The sequence below is a fragment of the Hippocampus comes genome, unplaced genomic scaffold (genome assembly GCF_001891065.2).
Source record: "Hippocampus comes isolate QL1 unplaced genomic scaffold, H_comes_QL1_v1.1 scaffold45, whole genome shotgun sequence".
In the NCBI taxonomy this organism is placed as follows: Eukaryota; Metazoa; Chordata; class Actinopteri; order Syngnathiformes; family Syngnathidae; genus Hippocampus; species Hippocampus comes.
The window spans coordinates 240,213-259,776 of record NW_017805783.1 but is presented as its reverse complement, the minus strand read 5'-3'; the positions used below and the strand labels follow the sequence as shown (position 1 = coordinate 259,776).

Genomic DNA, 19,564 nt, shown 5'->3' with positions numbered 1-19,564 from the left:
CCCTCAAGCTTCCTGGCCTCTGGTAGAGGACCCGAGCTGAATGAGGGATGGACACCACCCGAGGGGTGAGACGAGGATTTTTTTTAAATATATATATATATACTGTATTCTGTGTGTGTGTGTGTGTGTGTGTGTGTGTGTGTGTGTGTGTGTGTGTGCGTGTTTCAACAAGAAACCAACAGCTAACACCCTGTCATGTTTTTTTTTCCTCATGCAGTCTGAATAGCGTAGCCTCGCTACGCAAAGTATCAACCTTTATTTGTCTCATCTTCAGAAAAAAAAATCCCCTCAGAGTGTGTGTGTGTGTGTGTGTGTGTGTGCGTGTTTCAACAAGAAACCAACAGCTAACACCCTGTCATGTTTTTTTTTCCTCATGCAGTCTGAATAGCGTAGCCTCGCTACGCAAAGTATCAACCTTTATTTGTCTCATCTTCAGAAAAAAAAATCCCCTCAGAGATGTTTGTATTAAATCAGGCTTCGTGCAGAACCAGAAAGCAGTGTGTGATTACTCCAGCTCAAGAAACACACAATGGAGACGTGGCGTTAGGCAGACAAGAAGCCAAGGGATGCACACTCGTCTGGCATCTGCTTGGAAGGCATAAACCAAATTCAGGAAGCCAGCTGTTGCTGATGGCTGTGATATGACAGAATGGTGGTCGCGAGGAAGAATGAGTCTCAAGGCTGAGCTATCCTGTTTAGTGAAGTCTCTCAAGGGATCATGTGGAACCTGATTTCCCAGATGTTCACTTAGGGGATCTCAATGCTTAAATCGCCTCTAATCTGGGTTGCCGATAGACAATCAAATTAAACATGATAACTAAGTATCGATTCACATTTGACTGGCACTGATTATAGTACTGAGACCTTTGTCTCCATGTCAAATCTGTCTAGCTGTAACACAATCAGTGGAACAATTTCTAAGTTCAGCGTGCGATCTACATAACTGCAAAACCCTGTTTGACAGAAGAGTAGATGCTATATATTTGGTGTGTCACAAAAAACGTTATGAATCAAAAAGATATGGGTGCATTCAATCAAATTGTATCATTCCATTTTAAAATGCATCGAGATCCGTATTGAATCATCTTTTTTGGAGAAATGTACAATCGCTTAAATGGGAAAGGCCACATTTACAGTCCTGACAAATCGGTTCAAGAAACACAGAGCATCATACCCTCCCGAACTGAGCCATACTGCATCGATTCAAATCTGAATCCCACTGAATCGAATCGAATCAAATCGTTCCACTTTAAAATGAACCATCCTTGTATTTCATCCCATATATCAAGCTACATATGGAATTGTCTTTTATTGGAGTATTGCACACCCTTCTCTACAGTGTGTACGCACATTTTTATTTTTTTCTTTGTTGCTTGTTACTTGTTAAGTATCTCATGTTGTAAATCACCAAAGCACATTGAACAGAGCAGAGAAAAATGGATATTTGTAGGCTCATTTGCATATTAAACGGTGAATGGGTGTTCAGTGGTGGGAGAGTCTTTCTGCAAACAGAAGCTCAGCCAGCACAAAGCATGGACCGGAGGGGAAAGAGAATTGAAGAATCTCGTGAGGATTTGACGTGAGCGGGGGGCATTTGTTTGAGAGGGAATTGCCCCTACATATTGCCAGCCCTGGAGCAGAGATGTCCGGATCCAGGCGCCTTTCTAGAAAGACCCAGCCCTACTAGTGGAGTCCCTTTGACGAGGGTAATTATTTATTTTTTTTTAATCAACCTTATTTTACTCTGCGATTTATTCAAATCAAGGGAATTTTTCCTCTCCATTCTTGGATTATGAAAAAGGATGCCAAACAGAAGTTTGAGTCATTACTTGTAAGCAATTCCAATGCCTTCATATCCCTTCGTTCAATTACCTCTATATAAATAAATAGGAATGTTAGACCTATTTGGCTCTTATTAATACCATATTAAACACAACATGTATTGTAGTAGTGATTATTGCTACATCATTTCATTTTGGGAATTTATAAATACGACATTACGTTTTTTTCTGGCAAGCTCCCATTTTAAGGCATCTGGATTTCCATTTTTAAACTGACACAGTTGCGGCTGCTAGACAAAAAGAAGGGTTCAATCAACGTGTATTTGGAAAAGTAATAGGGCAGGTGGTGGCTGATTTGCAAATGTGAAAAGTAACTGCTCGTAAACAGCACCACTCAGTGAAATGGCTCTGAACATCATCTTTCCCAAATGGTTTCTACCAGTTCTTTGTTTGATGGATGTGGGCAATAAAAGCTTTTGTTTCCCCTACCTGAAAGGCATGTGGCGTATCATCGACGCAGTACACCCGCAGGCTGTAGTTCATGGAAGCGCTCTCCATGTTGCCAAACACAGCCAGCTTTAGCCTCTTGATGGCAGCCTGCGTGAGGGGTTCGCCCACGAGTGCGTATGAACCTGGCTGGCTGAGCAGCAGGTGGCAGCTTGTGGAGTCCATGAGGCAGTAACAAGAAGTGGATTCATCCTCCACCAACATCACCTCCTAGAGCACAAGAAGAGAACATTGTAGGTTTGAACCTCTTATGAAGGCCTCAGAATGATTCCAGCGATTGCAACATCCCTTTCATTTTCAGCGACGGCAGGGCTCAGTGGTAGACTAAGAACTTTGGGACTCCATCCTCAGCTGTTGTAACCATGCCGATGGATGCTCAACATATTGCCAGATTAATCATGCGTCAAATCATTCTAAAATAGACACATGAATCCATGTAACATACAGTTTTCAGCAATAAACCAAAACATGCATTTTTATCCTTCAATATACCGAGGCCGCTTTCATAAAATTCCTTGAACACACTTACATTGATATTTTGTTTTAATTCAAAGAAGAACATCCATCCATCCATTTTCTGATGCGCTTATCCTCTCAAGGCACACTGGAGCCTGTCCCAGCAGTCATTGGGCAGTAGGCAGGCAACACCCTGAACCGGTTGCCAGCCAATCGCACGGCACACATAGACATACTACCATCCGTGCTCACACGCACACCCAAGGGACAATTTCGAGTGTTCCATCAACCTGTCGTGCATGTTTTTGGAATGTGGGAGGAAACCGGAGGACCCGGAGAAAACCCATGCAGGCCCGGGGAGAACATGCAAACTCCACACAGGAAGGAAGAGCCGGAATCGAACCCTGCACCGCTGCACTGTGAGGCCGACGCGCGAACAAGTCGACCACCAGCACAATGTGCTCTGCTACCTTGGAAACAGTGGCTTGCAGTGTCCTCACATGAAGCAGTCAGACCTCATTATGCAGTTTTCTTTTGCTGAAGAACATGTTGGCCTTTGGTGTTGATCTTGCAAATAGTTGGCTTGGTTGTTGCATGCATCACATAGGCCTTGTACTTGAGTGTGTCATCAGTTTTCAACACCCTTCTCTACAGTGTGTACGCACATTTTTATTTTTTTCTTTGTTGCTTGTTACTTGTTAAGTATCTCATGTTGTAAATCACCAAAGCACATTGAACAGAGCAGAGAAAAATGGATATTTGTAGGCTCATTTGCATATTAAACGGTGAATGGGTGTTCAGTGGTGGGAGAGTCTTTCTGCAAACAGAAGCTCAGCCAGCACAAAGCATGGACCGGAGGGGAAAGAGAATTGAAGAATCTCGTGAGGATTTGACGTGAGCGGGGGGCATTTGTTTGAGAGGGAATTGCCCCTACATATTGCCAGCCCTGGAGCAGAGATGTCCGGATCCAGGCGCCTTTCTAGAAAGACCCAGCCCTACTAGTGGAGTCCCTTTGACGAGGGTAATTATTTATTTTTTTTTAATCAACCTTATTTTACTCTGCGATTTATTCAAATCAAGGGAATTTTTCCTCTCCATTCTTGGATTATGAAAAAGGATGCCAAACAGAAGTTTGAGTCATTACTTGTAAGCAATTCCAATGCCTTCATATCCCTTCGTTCAATTACCTCTATATAAATAAATAGGAATGTTAGACCTATTTGGCTCTTATTAATACCATATTAAACACAACATGTATTGTAGTAGTGATTATTGCTACATCATTTCATTTTGGGAATTTATAAATACGACATTACGTTTTTTTCTGGCAAGCTCCCATTTTAAGGCATCTGGATTTCCATTTTTAAACTGACACAGTTGCGGCTGCTAGACAAAAAGAAGGGTTCAATCAACGTGTATTTGGAAAAGTAATAGGGCAGGTGGTGGCTGATTTGCAAATGTGAAAAGTAACTGCTCGTAAACAGCACCACTCAGTGAAATGGCTCTGAACATCATCTTTCCCAAATGGTTTCTACCAGTTCTTTGTTTGATGGATGTGGGCAATAAAAGCTTTTGTTTCCCCTACCTGAAAGGCATGTGGCGTATCATCGACGCAGTACACCCGCAGGCTGTAGTTCATGGAAGCGCTCTCCATGTTGCCAAACACAGCCAGCTTCAGCCTCTTGATGGCAGCCTGCGTGAGGGGTTCGCCCACGAGGGCGTATGAACCTGGCTGGCTGAGCAGCAGGTGGCAGCTTGTGGAGTCCATGAGGCAGTAACAAGAAGTGGATTCATCCTCCACCAACATCACCTCCTAGAGCACAAGAAGAGAACATTGTAGGTTTGAACCTCTTATGAAGGCCTCAGAATGATTCCAGCGATTGCAACATCCCTTTCATTTTCAGCGACGGCAGGGCTCAGTGGTAGACTAAGAACTTTGGGACTCCATCCTCAGCTGTTGTAACCATGCCGATGGATGCTCAACATATTGCCAGATTAATCATGCGTCAAATCATTCTAAAATAGACACATGAATCCATGTAACATACAGTTTTCAGCAATAAACCAAAACATGCATTTTTATCCTTCAATATACCGAGGCCGCTTTCATAAAATTCCTTGAACACACTTACATTGATATTTTGTTTTAATTCAAAGAAGAACATCCATCCATCCATTTTCTGATGCGCTTATCCTCTCAAGGCACACTGGAGCCTGTCCCAGCAGTCATTGGGCAGTAGGCAGGCAACACCCTGAACCGGTTGCCAGCCAATCGCACGGCACACATAGACATACTACCATCCGTGCTCACACGCACACCCAAGGGACAATTTCGAGTGTTCCATCAACCTGTCGTGCATGTTTTTGGAATGTGGGAGGAAACCGGAGGACCCGGAGAAAACCCATGCAGGCCCGGGGAGAACATGCAAACTCCACACAGGAAGGAAGAGCCGGAATCGAACCCTGCACCGCTGCACTGTGAGGCCGACGCGCGAACAAGTCGACCACCGGGCCGCCTCAAAGAACAACATACAACATGAAATGCTTATGCGAAGCGATGCATTGCTGAAATGAATGCATTATGGAATTCTTTTTCACCACTGTAGAAAAAACATGACAGCCATTTAAATCATGAAAAAAAAAATCCACCCTGTTGGTGACTAATCTCTGGGGAACAAAAAAAAACCCCATTTCCTCCTCTAGTAAAGATGTTTGGACATAGCCTAACACAAAATAGTCACTTTGAGCAACATAGTGTTTTATTTATGAGACAGCAGCATTCTAAGCAGCACTTCATTATTTCCAACCGGAGAGAAGAAATTGTCGATACCGGTCTTTCCTCCTCACTTCCGTTCCAACATTACAATACACCCAACATTTCTTTTCAGGTGTGGGAAGCGAACAAACATCAAAATTGTCGAAGATGCCACTCAGTACCGAATATCCTAAACCAAAGTGCATTTCAAATGATAATGGACATTATTGACTCAAAAATCAGAGGAAAATAAATGATTGTTTGAGTAAAACATCAAGGCTCGAATGAACTGTTTTCCTTTGAGGGGCAATTTTGCTAATCAATTACTTAATTTGAGGAGCAAATGACTAACTTTGAGGAGCAATTTTTTTGCAGATTAATCCCAGAGACCTGAAACATGGGTTGAATTAAACAGTAAAAATATGACAAAATTATGTGAGGGTTGAATGTAAGGCTGCAGGTATCGAATATGTCACTATTTTACTATCCTACTGAAAATTCTCTAGAATAATTGTGTATTCGGAAAACAATATTTTTACTTAAGACATTTAACTGAATAATAAACAACTAATTGTTTTCCTTTTTTCAACATATCAATTCACATTACATTCAAATTGTGCCAAGCAGCAAATTGTATTTTATTGTCTAGAAACATTAGAGTGGGGTAATTTCAAACAAATATCAATTTCAACTTCAACCTAGCATTTCTTGTAGCAAAAATATAAGGCAGTTAATAGAAATACGACTTTCACAGCCTTTGTGCAAAGTCACTTGACTAGCTAGCATTGTAAAATGCAACATAATAATACAGTAGGTTCATTGCAGTGCTTTTATGAGCTTAGACCAGCTCACTAGGAATTAGAAAAATATTCTTTATACAAGTTTTGTAAGTGGTCAAACTAAAATGAGGATACACGTGAAATGTCAATTTCAACATAAAGTGACATCAATTGATTGTCATATTGATGTTGAATAGACAACATATGCCCACTGGGATATTCCATTTGATTTAGTTTATTAAGTTCAGTTGAAGCATTTTGATGATAGACTTGTTAGATGGAGGCAACTGATTCGCTGTGGCGACCCCTGAAGGGAAAAGCCGAAAGAAAAAGAAGACTTGTTAGATAATAATCCAAAGACCCTGTCAAAAACCCAGGTCAACTCCCGCACAGGGGGAGGAGAGGGAAAACTAAAGCCCTCGGAAGAGGCAGTCACACTGATGTTTTAAATATATTTATTCAATTATTTTATGCATTTTTTACAATATTCGAACATTTGTGATGTTTTTCGGGCCGAACAAGTTAGTGTTCAGTGATTTCTGTGACATTTGGCAGCTCTGTGTTTGCCACATAAAACGTTTCAATGTGTCAGAGGTGCAAAATGCAAAATTTGAACTGCTTATTTCGAGGAACGAAACACCTTGTGCATTTTAAGCCTAGCTACCCTCCTCATCTACAAAAAAATTTAGCCATCAAATGTTTTATAAGACCCAGAGCGGGCCGATACAATCCTTGAAATATGTGTGATTATATGACTGAATAGGTGCAATGGGAACAAATAATGTTCTCTAGACTGATGCCCGAGGAGCATCCTTTTTTTTCACTCGTAAAAAAAAAAATGATGAGGGGCATTGAGTCATCCACAGTCTTACTCGCAGCCACTGTGCATGACAACAAACTTCTATCATTTGGTGCTGGTGACTGACCTGAGCTCCAAAGTCATGCTTTTTATGAGGTATCATTTTATCAGGTGCTTGCTATCATGAAGTTTCCCCAAAGACAAAACTATGCAGAGTTGTATTATTATTATTATTATGATTGGTCGCAAGCTATAGGTCGTGACCGAAACAAAGAGATCCCGGATACAAGCGGCCGAAATGAGTTTTCTCTGCAGGGTGTCCGGGCTCTCCCTTAGAGAAAAGGTGAGAAGCTCGGTCATCCGGGAGGGGCTCAGAGTTGAGCCGCTTCTCCTCCACATCGAGAAGAGTCAGATGAGGTGGCTCAGGCATCTGATTAGGATGCGTCCTGAAAGCCTCCTTGGTGAGGTGTTCCGGGCACGTCCCGCCGGCAGGAGGCCCCGGGGACGACCCAGGGCACGCTGCAGAGACTATGTCACCCAGCTGGCCTGGGAACGCCTGGGGATCCCCCGGGAAGAGCTAGAAGAAGTGGCTGGGGAGAGGGAAGTCTGGGCTTCTGCTGCCCCCGTGACCTGACCCCGGATAAGCAGTCGAAAATGGATGAATGAATTATTATTATTATTATTATTATTAAAACACATACAACTCTACCTAACAAATGGTGTACCCCTGCCTGCATTCGATCACTAAGCTCAGGACTAAATATTGCAACTTCTGGAAGAAGTAGCAAAATTCTCTGAGAAGGACGTTTGTTTATATTGGAAAAAAGTGATGAGAGCAATCCATAATGGTGGATACCTTCAGCACACAAATGCATTGCTTCTACAATCTAACGTTTTAAAATTGTTTGACCTTATGAAATTGAAAACTGTACAATGAATGTATAAAACAAGACATATCTTACTGCTATATCCAAAATGTTTTCAGAGAGAAATGGTGGCTATCAATGGAGGCGAGTATAAAAAACTTAAAAACAAAGTAGTCAAGGAAAACAAACAAAAGCTTTGATCAATCTGTATATGGAGTGAACGTTTGAAACAGACTGACCTACAACGATGTCCAAAAATACACCGGTTCAAAAAGAAATACAAAATAAATATTTCTGAGTAATACAGGGAAGTCTTCTGATAACGCCCCATTTTCAGAAAATGTGTCTTTCACAGCAAGCGCTTCTGAATTTCCCCTGATTGTGGCGTATCAGTACCCGTCTTTAACATAATACCACAGTCTCGGAGTTTTGTAGTGCACGACTGGCCAAGATCCCCCATTTTGAAATGACAGTCGTAATAACCACTTTTGGACTTTCTCTTGAACTGGATGTTTCAACTGGTGGAATAGACACAACACCTTATACAGGCAGTGAATGTTACTAGTCACTCTTAATTTTGTCCTGTCTGCTGTCTCATCATCATCACCCGTTATGTTGGTTTCTTATTGAAATGAACAGTCACGTAAGGAACAGTAAAGTGTAACAACAATGCAACTCTCTATTATTCTTCAGGACAACTCCCATAGTCACACGGAGACCAAATGCAGAACACACCCTTCCTGTTCCGGTCTACCGCCTTAAGCCATCTGGGTAATGTTGTCTCTAAGGATTTACAAACACAGGCTCCTTCCCCTGAGGCACAGTGAATAAGAACCAAATTTATATTCATACAAAAGAGTCCTGGGTTGGATCTTCAATAACATGGGGATCGTACTGTTCATATTTACATGAAAAAAAAAAAATATTGAATAAATGTCACATTTGGGAAGAAAAATCTTAAATGATCTGCAATATGTACCGAGTCGCATTTGCATCCAGTCAGTGATGAAGTTCAAGTTTAGAAATGTGTTTGCTTCTCCTTTGTATCCTATTTTCAGCCTGCTTCCCTCCAATCAACTCAAATCCTACGTCAAATCCTGTTTCCTGTTTGCCTGTAGCCTGCACCTAGATCGAATCAACCCTCCCGATCACCGGTCTGACCTACTCTTGAAATAAAGGCCCCTCCATCATAACCAGCTGTTGGTCTCTAGTATTTGCACCTCAGTCCTCGTCATGAAGAAACAGTACAATCGGCCCAATATCGACAACAAAAACACGTAGACTGCCTCAAATGCCAACAAATGAGGGACACCTCTTGCCCCACCTTCTCTCCAATGTTGCAGTTCAAAATCCAGTGTCAAAGGCACTGTTGAAAATAGATGGGTGGACGGATGATGTTACTTTGTCAGAGTATGAGTGGGAAATCACAGAGAGAATCACCAAAAACATGTCATCATTTATGAGTAAGTTAGGTAAAGCATGCCATTTCCTTCGCCGTTCAACAGCTAAAACTGCTTCTTCGCATCTGGATTTTAAAATTTACACTTGGTATTCATCCGCTCAAAAAACAGTTATAAGCCTCTAGTGTTTTGTAAGCTTTCGTCTGGCAGTGTGCCACCGAGCAGGTCATCAACACTAGGGAGTAAACAATGTCGGGATAAGACACACTTGGCTGAAAAATCAGCCATGGACCGTGTGTAGGGACCGATTGCTCCACACAAAGGAACTTTATGCCAGTATCGCAGTTGTAAATCAGCTGGCGAGTCGTCAAAAGACTTCGAAAATGCCATAATAAAACAAGTTGATGATTGCTGTTAACAGCTGTGCGTGAATGTGTACAGCCAGTGTGTAACCACCCAAGATGGCTGTGGTAGAAAAAAAAAAGACTTTCCAGAATGCCCCTGTCCCATCCTGTAACAATGGAAATATGGCACGTGAAAAACTCTAACCGGCGACCGAAGCATTAGGCTAATAAGACCACATTTTTCCCATGATTCTTAGACACAGAAACAAGAAGGGGTTCTAAAGCCAGTAAAACGAAGACGGACTCCTGCTAGAGATTAGATGCGGATAAGAATGAGAATGAAACATAATGGATAGGAATTTGAATTAAAGACAACAAACTGAGAAGCCAACATCCATCCACACATACATAAGGCACACTGGATTAAAAGGTCTTCTGTCGATTTTTGAGAAAGGATTTTAATTTCCACCTTAAGGTCAGAAAAAATATGGCACAATTAGCATGAATACATTACACTAAGGCCGCTCCATGGTCCAGTGGTTAGCGCGTCGACCTCACAGTGCAGAGGTACCGGGTTCAATTCCAGCTCCGGCCTCCCTGTGTGGAGTTTGCATATTCTCCCTGGGCATGCGTGGGTTTTCTCTGGGTACTCCGGTTTCCTCCCACATTCCAAAAACATGAATGGCAGGTTGATTGAACACTCTAAATTGTACCTAAGTGTGAGTGTGAGTGAGGATGGTTGTTTGTGTCTGTGTGCCCTGCGATTGGCTGGCAAACGGTTCAGGGTGTCCCCCGCTTACTGCCCAAAGACAGCTGGGATAGGGTCCAGCACCCCCCGCGACCCTTGTGAGGATAAGCGGATCGGAAAATGAATGAATGAATACATTACACTAAATAACAAAATTACAAATGAAAATACTCTCCACTGCCCTACGTTCCAATAAACCACAAGGAATGCTCCTGACGCAAATATTAGTTATGAGCTCTGCATTGTAGGGCCCGGGGGCTACACCCGGCCCGCCTGCAGTCTCTGACGCGCTTTCACAGTAAAGTGAAGTCAAAGTAAAAAACATAAAACGTGCTGCTTTTATATTTAAAGTTGCACTTTTATTTTATGCGCACATATGCAGACTAGTACGCTTACAATTATACGCTTATACGCTGATAATTTTGTTTAGAATTTGTCGGTTTGCATGCTGGCCCGTTTCTCCCCTTTCAAAAATTAATTGCCCACCCCCGCTTCAGTTATTTCAGCACACATTGGCCACTTTTGCTTAAGAAAAATGAATTTGTCATTCATTTGTCACTGGTACCTGAGAAACGACACCACTGATGTGCTGTTTTTAGATTGAGAATTATAATGTTTGCCAAAACTAAAACATTATTGTTGTGGCTGAAGCTTTTTGTAACTTATTTACATATTCATTTCATTCCTGAATATGGAGAGCTAAAGTAAAAATACATCCAAGAAGAGACACAGTGGAAGTCACATGAAAAGGGTGGACCCTTTGCATTAGCACAAGCTGACTAGTCGATATCATCATATGCTGTCATATCCACCACAGAAGTTTTGTGAAAACCAATTTAGCATTTTTTGCAAACTCCTGCTCACTCTGTCTTCCTCCTGTATGTCAAATTGGCTGCTGTGAAAGTGCTCTTCGCAATATCAAGCCTTGAGGTGGCCAAAGACTGAAGCACTTTAGGTTGACACATGAAAGTGATGCAGTAGCTCTTAAACATTCGATACAGCCTCCATTTCTGCGTTGAGAAAATCATATTTGCACCAAGAACAGACAATGGAGAAAGCAGCCTTCCTCTAAATAACAAGCTCTTTTAAGTGCTGACAACCACCACAACAGCCAGGGGCAAACCTGCGGTATTCATTATTCTGACCCATGTGTGGCTTGCTAAAACTTTTTGTCCTATTTACATTTACATTACAGTCTGACTGAATTTTTCACCTCATTATTTTCACTCCATTCCAAAGTTGTCATCTTTCTGATGGTTACAGCTGAAAACCAAATGATTCATAGAGACAACGAGAGTTTGCCTGTTGTGGCTTTGTGGAATTAAATGCGACAGGACCTAACCGAGAATAATATAAAACACAGCCTCACTTGGAGAAGTCAAAACATTCTGACATCGTTGGGATAAAACACCTGCATATGCAAGACAAACCGAAGGCAAACAAAGTTATTTTTCACAACAGAGCGATCCTGAGAAGAAAAGTAAAATATCAGCTGAGCTGCAGAGATTGCCTGTGCCCTGGGTTGATATATTGCAGGAAAACACAGCCTCACTGGCAGCAAATAACCTCGTGCTTTTCCACCTGATTTGCTGATGTCTAAATTCATTTTTAAGGATGTTTCCTGATCCACTAATCAATATTTTCCTTGTCTAACAGCAATTTATGCCCTCTATTGTAATTCCCTCACCATTCCCCCCGCTGAATGACAGCAGCCGTGCCTCTTCCTGCCTATTACCGGCTATAATTGTTCTTTATTTTACTCCTCCCTTTATGTGGCATGATGTCACCCTGTGGACACAGGGATCAGAAGGGAGGATCATTCCGATCTCACACAAAGCTTCGGCTTTTATCGTTTGCACATAATTCACCTGTCACATGACCAGTTGGAGCTTTTATTGCATGCAGCTCATCGTTCAGATTCCCAAGGGTGTTGGAGCCTGTGCCAGCTGATGATGGACTGGTTGCCAGTCAATCGCCAGGCACATACAGTATAAACAAATGACCATTCAAAGTCAGATTCACACCTATGGGGAATTTCTAGTCTTCTATGAACCTTAAATGCGTGCTTTTCAAATGCCAGCGGAAGCTGCGCAAGCGTGGAAAAGACATGCATTTGTGTTGTCAATTACATGAAATAGCGGCCCGGTGGTCGACTGGTTAGCGCGTCGACCTCACAGTGCAGAGGTCGTGGGTTCGATTCCAGCTCCGGCCTTCCTGTGTGGCGTTTGCATGTTCTTTCCGTGCCTGCGTGGGTTTTCTCCGGGTACTCCGGTTTCCTCCCACATTCCAAAAACATGCATGGTATGCTGATTGAACACTCAAAATTGTCCCTAGGTGTGAGTGTGAGTGCGAATCGTTGTTCATCTCTGTGTGCCTTGCGATTGGCTGGCAACCGGTTCAGGGTGTCCCCCGCCTACTGCCCGAAGACTGCTTCGATAGGCTCCAGCACCCCCCGTGACCCGTGTGAGGATAAAGCTGATCGGAAAATTGATGGATGGAAGAATGGATGGATGGAATTACATGAAATAAATTTCATGCAGTCTTCTTTTTATGATTGTTTGACAGTCAAGTTTTCCTTAAAACAACACCTGTCAGGTTTGATTCTGAAAGTCATTACGCAGACTTGTTCTGTGTGAAAATAAGATTGAAATACGGATCAGTTGAACTGACCCGTGTCCTGAAAAGTAATGTTGACAACTTCAAACACTTCACTGGCCGTGTGGGCTGAGTATGGAAAAAATGTGGGTGAGATTTAAGTTCAAAACATTTTTGTTACTTATGGTGAGACATGTGAAAGCCTGGACAGAAACACAGACGAGGCCGAAACACAGACAGACGACCTTTATTAACGCTGTGGGGGGATTTGTTAAAGATTTCAAAATTGCGTGGTGTGAAGATCAATATCTTCACCCCCGCTGGACAGTAGCTCGGAGATTGTACGGCTCTAAATTTGGGGATGTTGCCTCAGACTGCTCATTTCAAGGCATCCGTGCCCCAAAGAACTGCTGACTTCTCAGGTCTGACATGAGCTGCAGGTTATAAAAAATACATGTGGGCCGTGTACGATGAGGCACAACTTTAAAACACGCTGCTTCAGATGAGATTGTGTGGATCTTGGTTGTATACTTTTAGAAAAAAAAAACTTTTAAAATATGCCCACAGCTGCTGGAGTTATTTACCACAGTTGTATGGGCCACAAAAACAGATGGACTTCATTGTCTGAAATAAACCCAACCAGATATCATTATGGTTGCGAGGTATGAAAACATCAGCAGCTGTTGCTTTATTTGTGTTTATGTCTTTTCAGGAGAAATCCTTGGTTCTTAGAAAAGTGATGTGGCTATGTAAGGACAAGGACATGGAGGAAAGGAATACTGAAAGCGATACGTCAGCTCACTTCATTTATCTGCATTTACCCTTGTCTGCATGTGTCATGCGGAAGGATCACAATAGAATAAGCAGAACTCTCGACGGAGACAATCAAGCGATCTTGGCAACATAAATAATAACAGACCCTGCCCACATGTCTTTTGTTCAGCAATAGCAGATCATGATAAGAATATGCTCATTGGAAGCAGATAACTTTGTTTTGAATTTATGAATACAGGCTTTGTATATGGAAAAAGAAAAAGAAGTAAAGCCGGATTACTTCTATTGTGGTTTTGCATTCTTGCTATATTGGTGATATTTTTTGTTTTTTTGTGTTATTACAGTTACTCTATTTGTTCCTACTGTGTGTACAATATTTCAACACCTTCAGAAATGTAAGTGCCATAAATGCTATAAAATCGTATTTAAAAAGGCTACGGATGGATGAATGTCACCGATTTACTTCTTTGGAGATATGATTTTGAATGTCACCTCTGCAATGGAGGGGAGGATTACAGCGATATTCATCAACAAAATGAAGAATGTAAACATGGTGGAGAAAAGACAAGTGAAGTACAGTAAAATGTCATTTGTACTTTATTTGACAGGTGTCTGCCTGCTGCTCTTACCTCCCATTTACTGCCCTGGGTTCTCCTCTTGAGCTGGATGTTCCAGTTTTCAGAGTCCACCTCGGCACAGTGAGCCATGGTCATGGCCACTGGGCAGGATAGGTCCAGACCGGGAGGACCATACATCACCTCGGGGCTCAGGAGGATTTCACAGCCTTCCAGTGAATTGACACTAAACACAGTGTGACAAAGTGGGTCAGTGTGTGGAATACAAAAAAAATAAAGAAATCAAGTCATTAACCCACAGAGCAAAGCACCGGTGAAGAGTTTAGTTGGCAAAGTGAGTCTTGAGGCTTGATGACTTTTGTGTGTCTGTGTCTTAGTAGTTCAGACTCAATGTTGCTTATCGGATATTACATATAGATAAGTGACTGCCTTTTGGATTTTCAATTTAAGGTATGGCACAACAAACTTGACCACCGTGTCACAGAGCTTATCTGGTGCCTGAGACTTCTACATCCTACTACATAACTGCACTTGCCTGCTGCAAGATATTTGCAGAGGACGCAATGGAAATCACGACAGAGGATGAGAAAGCAAAGTAAATCATGGAGGCTTTCAGGCTAGGCTGGCCTTTAGCCCACCAACTCACGATACCATCCCTCAGCCATGCTATTGTTCCCTCAATGGACAATGAAATTGACCACAGAAGGCGCCTAACCACAGTCGACTGGTTAGCACATGTGCCTCATAGTGCAGAGGTGTAGGGTTCGATTCCTGCTCTGGCCTTCCTTTGTGGAGTTTGCATTTTCTCCCCACACTTGTAGAGGTTTTCTCCAGGTACTCCGGTTTCCTCCCACATTCCAAAAACTTGAACATGGCTTTTTGACAGGTTGGTGCTATTGTTCCCTCAATGGACAATGAAATTGACCACATATGGCGCCTAACCACAGTCGACTGGTCAGCACATGGAGAGGTGCAGGGTTCGATTCCTGCTCTGGCCTTCCTGTGTGGAATTTGCATGTTCTCCCCACGCTTGTGGAGGTTTTCTCCAGGTACTCCGGTTTCCTCCCACATTCCAAAAACTTGAGCATGGCTTTTTGACAGGTTGATGGAACATTCTAAATTGTCCCTTGGTGTGAGTGTGAGTGTGAATGGTTGTTCGTCTATGGATGCCCTGCGATTGGCAACCGGTTCAGGGTCTAACCTACCTACTGCCCAAAAACAGCTGGGATAGGCTTCAGCATGCCCGCAACCCTCGTGAGGATAAGTCAATTAGACGATGGATGGATGGATAGCGCCCGACATCTACGCAGCATGAAGTGAAAGATGACTTCTTTTGTTTTTACAAAATCGTTGTATAGTGACATCATGCAGGGATGTCCCTTGGTGTGAGTGTGAGTGTGAATGGTTGTTCGTCGATGGATGCCCTGCGATTGGCTGGCAACCATTTCAGGGTGAAACCCGCCTACTGCCGGAAAACAGCTGGGATAGGCTCCAGCTCACCCGCGACCCTCGTGAGGATAAGCAGATGAGACAATAGATGGATGGACAGCGCCTGACATTAGCGTTTTTACGGAATCATCATATACTGACATCATTCGGGACTTCGCTATCCAGCTAGTGGTGCTAACATGCTATTGAGTCTCTGTGGTGGGCGGTAAGACTCACAGAAGGGGGAGTGTATGTTTACCTACTATATATGCTTGGTGCCAGAATACTGCTGTTGTGTCCAAACACTGTTCTTTACTGACAGAGTTTATCATCATTAAGTGCCGACCCTTCTAGCTTCTGAGGGAATCTAATAAATTCTGCTGGTTGCGATTTACATACTCCCCACTGCTAACAACAGTAATAGCGACTGACTCTATGAAATCTACTTGGCCATCAGTGAGCAATAGCGCACCCAGATGGTTTCCTCATCACAACTGATGACTTCAACCACACAGATTCCCTTCAACACTACACCAACATGTGGATTTTCCAAAAAGAAGAGAAATCACCACCACGACCACCACTACTACCACCACCACCGTCCACACACACACACACACACACTCACACCTGGGTCTCTCTGCTCACATTGCCATTATGCTCCAACCTGAAAACAGATCCAGAGTGAGAGCCATCAGACCTGCACAAAAGGGGATATGCATGTGACCAAAGGAAGACTAATTCAACACGACAGTTTGGGGCATTTTTATACATGCATCCACCCAAGATAACCATACAGACATTGAGGAGAATGTAAAAAGCATTTACTACATCTTAAAAAAATCATTTATGCTGTCCCTAAGTGCAAAAACATCATTCTCGGTGCTAACCGAGCTAACAGGATATGTTTATAGGCTCGTGAGGGGTGGAGACACAGCTTTAATAGACTAATTTGTGCTCGAGTTAGTGTTTGTGCGACCCTTGGCAACAACTGAAATTAAGCATTCGCGATAGTCACTGATGAGTCTTTCACATCGCTGTGGAGGAATTTTCACCCACTTTGCTTCCCAAAACCTCAGTTTTGGTCTGCATTTCTGGAATCCCAAAAATTATTCGCTTCCTCTGCGCAAAAGTGAAATCGTAATGGCCATGCTTTGCACCAGACCCAGGAGAAAAAGATGTACAGGTAATATATGGACTAATCTATCTATCTATCTCTCGATCTCTCTATCTCTCTATCTATCTATCTATCTATCTATCTATCTATCTATCTATCTATCTATCTATCTATCTATCTATCTATCCATCCTCAGTCGATATGTGTGTGTGTTCAACTTTATTTTTGGGTGACCACACTGTTCAACACCCCCAATGCCATGCAATGCAGACACACTCACACAAACAAACACACAAAAACATACTAATGAGAGGAGCTTATGCAAACAGGTGGGCTGCAAACAAAACATGCCTTCAGGCTTGACTCTTTGAAAGCGCAAATGTTCACTCTCCAGCGTTTATTGCTGCATAGCCAAGCTGCTTTTTTTTTTCTTTTTTCAGCCCAGGTGAAAAAGTCATGGTGATTTGCTGGTGAGTTGGAGTGTGTTCATTAAAAGAGGCTTAGAACAAACAGGGCTTGTCAGTCTGGGCACAACGCTTGGATTTAAGAATAAACAGCACTTGTCATCAAAACAAGGGGATGCAGAGCTTCAATATACAGGAGCTTTCAAAGATCAAGTCAATCATTCCATCGTTTCGTGTTTTGAGTAAGTTCGAATACAACAGCTGGACACTAACTGGTCAAAGCAATTAAGGATAAAATTCGTCTGCCACAACAAAGTTGGAATTGACTCTGGGGTGTTTGATGAACAAAATGCCGCACATTCATAGTAGCGCTGGACGATTCATCGAAATATTAACCATGATTTCAATTTTGGCTTCTCTCAATCTTCTAAACGTTATAATTGAAGACAAATGATTAAACGGCACGGGTAGTCTGCAAGTTCCTGATGTTGTGAAAGCACCCTGAATGCACCATATTGTTTGTGTAGCAAACGTGTAGGACAGGGGTTTCCAACTCGGGTGCTCGAGGGCTCCTATCAAGCATGTTTTACATGTCTCCCTCCTCCAACATCATTATCACGCTCTCAGAGCTTGCTGATGAAATGATCATTTGAATCAGGGTGTGTTGGAGGGTATTGACATTGAAAACAGGCTGGACAGAGGCCCTCGAGGACCAGAGTTGGACATCCTTGGTGGGACTGTTTAATGACACCCTGGTTGGAGTTTACTGGAAAAGGCCAAAATGCACAAGAACAACCAGCATTTGTTTTGTTTTTTTTGATTGCTATCATTTTAGTACCGTATTTTCCGCACTAAAAGGCACACCTAAAAGCCTTCCATTTTCATAAAAGTTCACAGCGGGCCTTAAAATCTGATGCGCCTTGTGTATGGTCATTACGGTAATATGTCAACCCCAAAATGGCTCCTTGCTAGAGACATGCTTACAATGTAGATTTCAAACTTAAGGCGATCGGGTTACGCAGTTGAACACGGAAATAGAGCAGCGGCAAGAGAGTTCAACGTTAACGAGTCAATGTTATAACTTGCTGTTGGTTAAGTGAACTGTGTCGCTGCTTTATTAAATACGTTTTACTGACATCTGATCGGCGCTAGATAAATCAGGGTGAAGTGTAGTGTAGTGTTCAGTTGGCATTTCCTTGAGCGTAGCTCCATCTAGTGGATGCATTGTAGATTGCGTCTTATAATGCGGTGCATCCAATATATGAAAACAATTATAAAATAAGCCATTCATTGAAGGGGCACCTCAGAATCCAGCGCGCCTTTTAGTGTGGAATATAACGGTAAATTATTATTTTTTTTTTTTTTAACTTTCATACTAATTCATTTTGTCATTATCCTTTCAATTTATATTTAACCCTTTCAGGGACAGTGGTTACTACAGCGAACAGCTTATCATGTTATCAGGTTACAGGCTGCAGGAAAGGGTTAAAGTTGAGTTTTCAAAGATTCCAGGAATTTTCCTTTTCTCAAATTTCATGGACATAAAGACGCAAGGACTTTTTTTTTGTCATGAAAACACACATTTCCAAACGACGTGACATGAACTACAATCACTGACATCCCAGGCTAGCCCAGTAAGTCCCAAGAGGTGTGAAAATATCTTAAGCCAAAAATGAGAAAGGGGTAATGCTTATTCAAGGCGACAATGTGTGCAACGATGCAATGCATCAAAGCTGTGGATGTATCCGAGTGAAACTGCAAGAGGATTGAATTTCACGTGCTATTTACAAGGTCATTTTGAACCTGACAAAAAGGATAGAGTGTTCAAGAATAAAGTGTTCAACGCGCAGGGATGAATGGGCATGAGGCAAAGATGATAGTTTTAATCGATGAGTAAATACTACGTTTCGAAAATCGATAAATCATCATTTTAATAATTGTGATTTCAATCTCAATTAAAATGATTGTGATAATATGTAGTCATATACATTCTTAATTCAAACCTGAAAAAGTAACAGAAAGTAACAATTGGCTGTTAATGAATGAATGAATCAATCAATCATCATATAATAACAATAATAATAATAATACATTTTATTTATAAGCGCCTTTCAAAATTTGTTTTCTTGAGTTGTGTTGTACGAATTGATGTTTGAGTTCGACAAGTTCCGAATGTTTGCAAGGCTATGAAGTTATCTAAATGGAATTGGATGAATGAGTCTCAAGTTGTTCAACT

General features: G+C 42.1%; 1 protein-coding gene and 1 long non-coding RNA gene across 3 annotated transcripts in view; one reads left to right on the top strand and one right to left on the bottom strand.

The window, feature by feature from the left end:
• LOC109525028 (uncharacterized) overlaps positions 1-9,136 on the top strand; it is a 22,612-nt gene extending 13,476 nt beyond the window's left edge. The window contains exons 2-3 of the long non-coding RNA XR_002170067.1: positions 8,637-8,714; positions 9,002-9,136. This is a non-coding gene — a long non-coding RNA (uncharacterized LOC109525028). The remainder of the gene's footprint in view (positions 1-8,636; positions 8,715-9,001) is intronic.
• The window catches only part of unc5db (unc-5 netrin receptor Db), a 253,730-nt gene that overhangs the window by 26,078 nt on the left and 208,088 nt on the right, over positions 1-19,564 (bottom strand). For both annotated transcript variants that reach the window (XM_019885253.1, XM_019885254.1), the window contains 2 exons: positions 14,434-14,605; positions 4,330-4,557 (listed from right to left, as the gene is read on the bottom strand). In XM_019885253.1, the coding sequence (XP_019740812.1) occupies positions 4,330-4,557; positions 14,434-14,605 (400 nt within the window). The remainder of the gene's footprint in view (positions 1-4,329; positions 4,558-14,433; positions 14,606-19,564) is intronic.